General features: G+C 39.1%; 1 protein-coding gene across 1 annotated transcript; it reads left to right on the plus strand.

The window, feature by feature from the left end:
• Positions 1-876: 876 nt before the first annotated feature.
• LOC130167974 (lysophosphatidic acid receptor 6-like) lies at positions 877-2308 on the plus strand. The gene has a single exon (XM_056374527.1). It carries the CDS (start codon positions 996-998, stop codon positions 1866-1868), a length of 873 nt encoding a protein of 290 aa, XP_056230502.1. The 5' UTR covers positions 877-995; the 3' UTR covers positions 1869-2308.
• Positions 2309-3352: the final 1044 nt, after the last annotated feature.

Genomic DNA, 3352 nt, shown 5'->3' on the forward strand with positions numbered 1-3352 from the left:
TTCGTGTTAACTCTGAACCCTTCAGGAAACAGCTCTCTGACTTTCATCTGTGAGAACTTTTACGTTCTTGATACTTAGGCTAAACCCTTTGTTTAGCCAGTATTAATGTCTAAATCAAGTGAAGAGAAGAGAACTCAGTTTCAGTTACATAAAGTGAAAATAGGCTTCACAGTTTTTGCCTCCAAACAACAACTTGAATCCTTATTTGTTCAAAATCCAATTGAAGTAATTCATGAATACTGTGTGTGCTGCTCACTGAATTCTCTGTAAGATAAAGCGGGGTAATTAGGTGATTTACATTCTGTGAAGACGTTGTAGTGTTCAACAGGTGTGTCCAACATAAACACGCAAACACATCAGTCATGCAACTCTGCGCACACGCATACCTGAATGCCACTGGAAACATATTCAGTGGCAACATAATCATAGTCATTTTTTTCTCCCCGCACACTCAGTAATTAGTGTACGTTGACGGTGCTTAATTACCGTGATTGTCAGTTCAGATGAAATTTCAACACAAGATATCTGCCGGTGCAGTGCAGATGGTGTTAAGAGACCATACTCATATACTACAATTACACAAACGGGGCCTCCCGAATAGATTGAATCTATCAAACACGATGTGCCCTGCAGTTTACCTCATGCATTCTCTCTTCACTCTAAGGAACTGTGAATGTCTGAGAGTGTAAAGGATGTGTGAAAAAATGCACATGCTTGTGTGTTATTAGAGTAACGCACATTGTTGTGGTTTTGGAAAAAAAAAGCTTTAGAAAAGCCTTATTTTCAAACTTTCGCATCCGTTTCTTGACACCGACAGTATTTTAACTCTTCCTGAGTAATCTTGTTTCCTGTTAAAGTTCTCCATCTCTGCATGTAACAACCTTTGTTCTGAGTGATACTGCTGTGCCTGATTGACAGAGAGGAGGGGTGATCGTGGTTTCTGTCACGGTAACATTCACTCGCCTGCACTTTTGCATTTCTCACAGACGCAAAACATGTGCAACTTCACGCTGAAAGAAAATGGAACAGCACCTGAAATGAAGAACACGGTGTACACTCTGGTGTTTGGATCCGTCATGGTGCTGGGTCTGCCTCTCAATGCCGTGTCACTGTGGATCCTGCTCCGCCGCCACAGCCTCAATTCCCCCAGCGCCGTCTTCATGGTCAACTTGGCAATCTCAGACCTGCTGCTCGTCATCTCCTTGCCCATGAGGGTCTACTTTTATGCCACGGGCACATGGCCGCTGGGCAGCATGGCCTGCATCTGGATCACGATGATCTTTCGCAACAACATCCGCTCCAGTGCTATCTTCATCACCTTCATCAGTATGGACCGGCTGCTTGCTGTGGTTTTCCCTTTGAGGTCACGCCATCTGCGATCCCCGTCCAACGCCTGGAAAGCTGTTTCGTTCATCTGGGTGTTTGTGCTGGTGATGAACATCCCGGAGAGCGTGTTCTTTAAGAGATTTCTGGACAACAACAACGTCACAACCTGTTTTGAATTTCAGGCTCAAATTAAATCTCCACTTAAGTATTTCCAGTCTATGTTAGTGTTCATCTTGCTGGTGGTCAACATTGTGTGCACGGCTCTGGTGTCCTGGACTCTAAACAGGCGTCTGAACGAATCTGCAAGAATCAGCAACAATGTGAATGTCATGCTGATTTTCGCCATGAACTTGATGATGTTCATCATATTTTTCTTCCCCATATCAATAGTTTTTATGGTTGAAAACTGGAGATCTTATTTGATGCCACTGTTATGCCTTGCCAGTGTGAACTGCTGCCTGGATCCGCTGTTGTATTACTTTTCTTTTGATGGCTTCTGGAAGAGACAAGAGGATGTGGACAGCTCTCTTGCAAGAGAATAGTTTGTGATGACAATACACAGAGTAAGCTGGCATTAATAAATTAATACTATTTAAATAGATTATGCATTATTTTTTGTGTGTTTGAATATGCAATATAAAGATAACAAATGGAAAACTGAACAATGTATATTTTATAAAATATAAACAGTTTTTATTCTTCATGAAGTTTATTCATAAAGTTTACAGTTCAAATATGAATCACTGGAAATCTTTTTTTATCTGATATGATTAAAGTGCAACTTTCAGTGGTAGTTGTTTTTTCCCTCCATTTGTGACACAGATCTGAAACATCACATCTGTGAACAGCAGACGCTGAACATGTAAACCACATTTTCTTTTTCTCTTTTTTTCTGTTCCCATCTGAGCTTCAAAAATCAGTCAACAAAGTCGGGTCGTCAGACATCTTGGCAGCTTGTGTTAAATAAAAATATGAAAACTTTCTCAAGTTGTTGACTATGAATCTTATATGACTGACCTGTTAAATCTGTGTCACCTATGGCAGGTTGTCTACATGAGCTGTAATAGGGAACAACAACAACAACAACAACAACAATAACAACAACAACACAACGAGCATGAGTAAGGTAAAAAGCCAAAAGCAGTGGTGTATTGGGAACTGCCTCGATTCAGTCAGTCATATGAAGTAAAAACACTGCGAATATTCCTTACTGCTTTCTGACATATTAGTACAGATGTTTTCCCTGTTGCCTTTTAAAAATGTGACCTAACTGAACTGAACTCAAATAATTTGTACAAGGTCAGTAACCTCCTGAGTTTACTACACTGAAATTGTCAAAACGATAACGTTAAATTATTATGTTTAAATGAAAGTCTATTTAGTGGAAAGTGTTCAGTTCCATTTTCAGTTTGCGAAGTCAGTCCACATCTGGCTGCTGTGGAAACTACTACAGTGGAAAAAATTTTTTTCATTATAATCAGAGGAAACCGCCAAAGACTTCTTTTAACAGACGCACAGCAGGTTTCCATCTTGTACGTACCATTCAAATTACAAGAAAGAACAAGCTGTAACCATCAAAGCATGAATGCTAGGAAGTCAGCTAAGATGCTCATTGTTTCCTCTTTTTTTTTTTGATATAACTTTAAAGAGACCCTGTTGACAAACATAATGCTTACATTCAGTGTTTCTTATCAAAATTGATAGTTGAGTCTCAACTGACAGATGTGTTGAATACATTTCCTTCCTCAAAACATCTGTGGTCGATTTTAAAAAAGTTTTAAATTGTGCATTATGTGTTTACATGTTGTTATGTGCCTTCAATAATACATTACTACAGCGTAAACCACATCACTTACGTGCTTGTGGGTGTGTGGGCATGTGCTCATGAACATGCAAACCAGTGAGTTGTCTAAAAGTACCTTGAGTAGTTTTAGTTTACTGAACTCTATATTTTCAATGTAGTCTATCCAACCTTTTTTGTTTTTAATTATAAATAAGATCAAATACCCAAAACTTCAACTTCATG

Source organism: Seriola aureovittata, chromosome 4 (assembly GCF_021018895.1).
Source record: "Seriola aureovittata isolate HTS-2021-v1 ecotype China chromosome 4, ASM2101889v1, whole genome shotgun sequence".
NCBI classification, from domain to species: Eukaryota; Metazoa; Chordata; class Actinopteri; order Carangiformes; family Carangidae; genus Seriola; species Seriola aureovittata.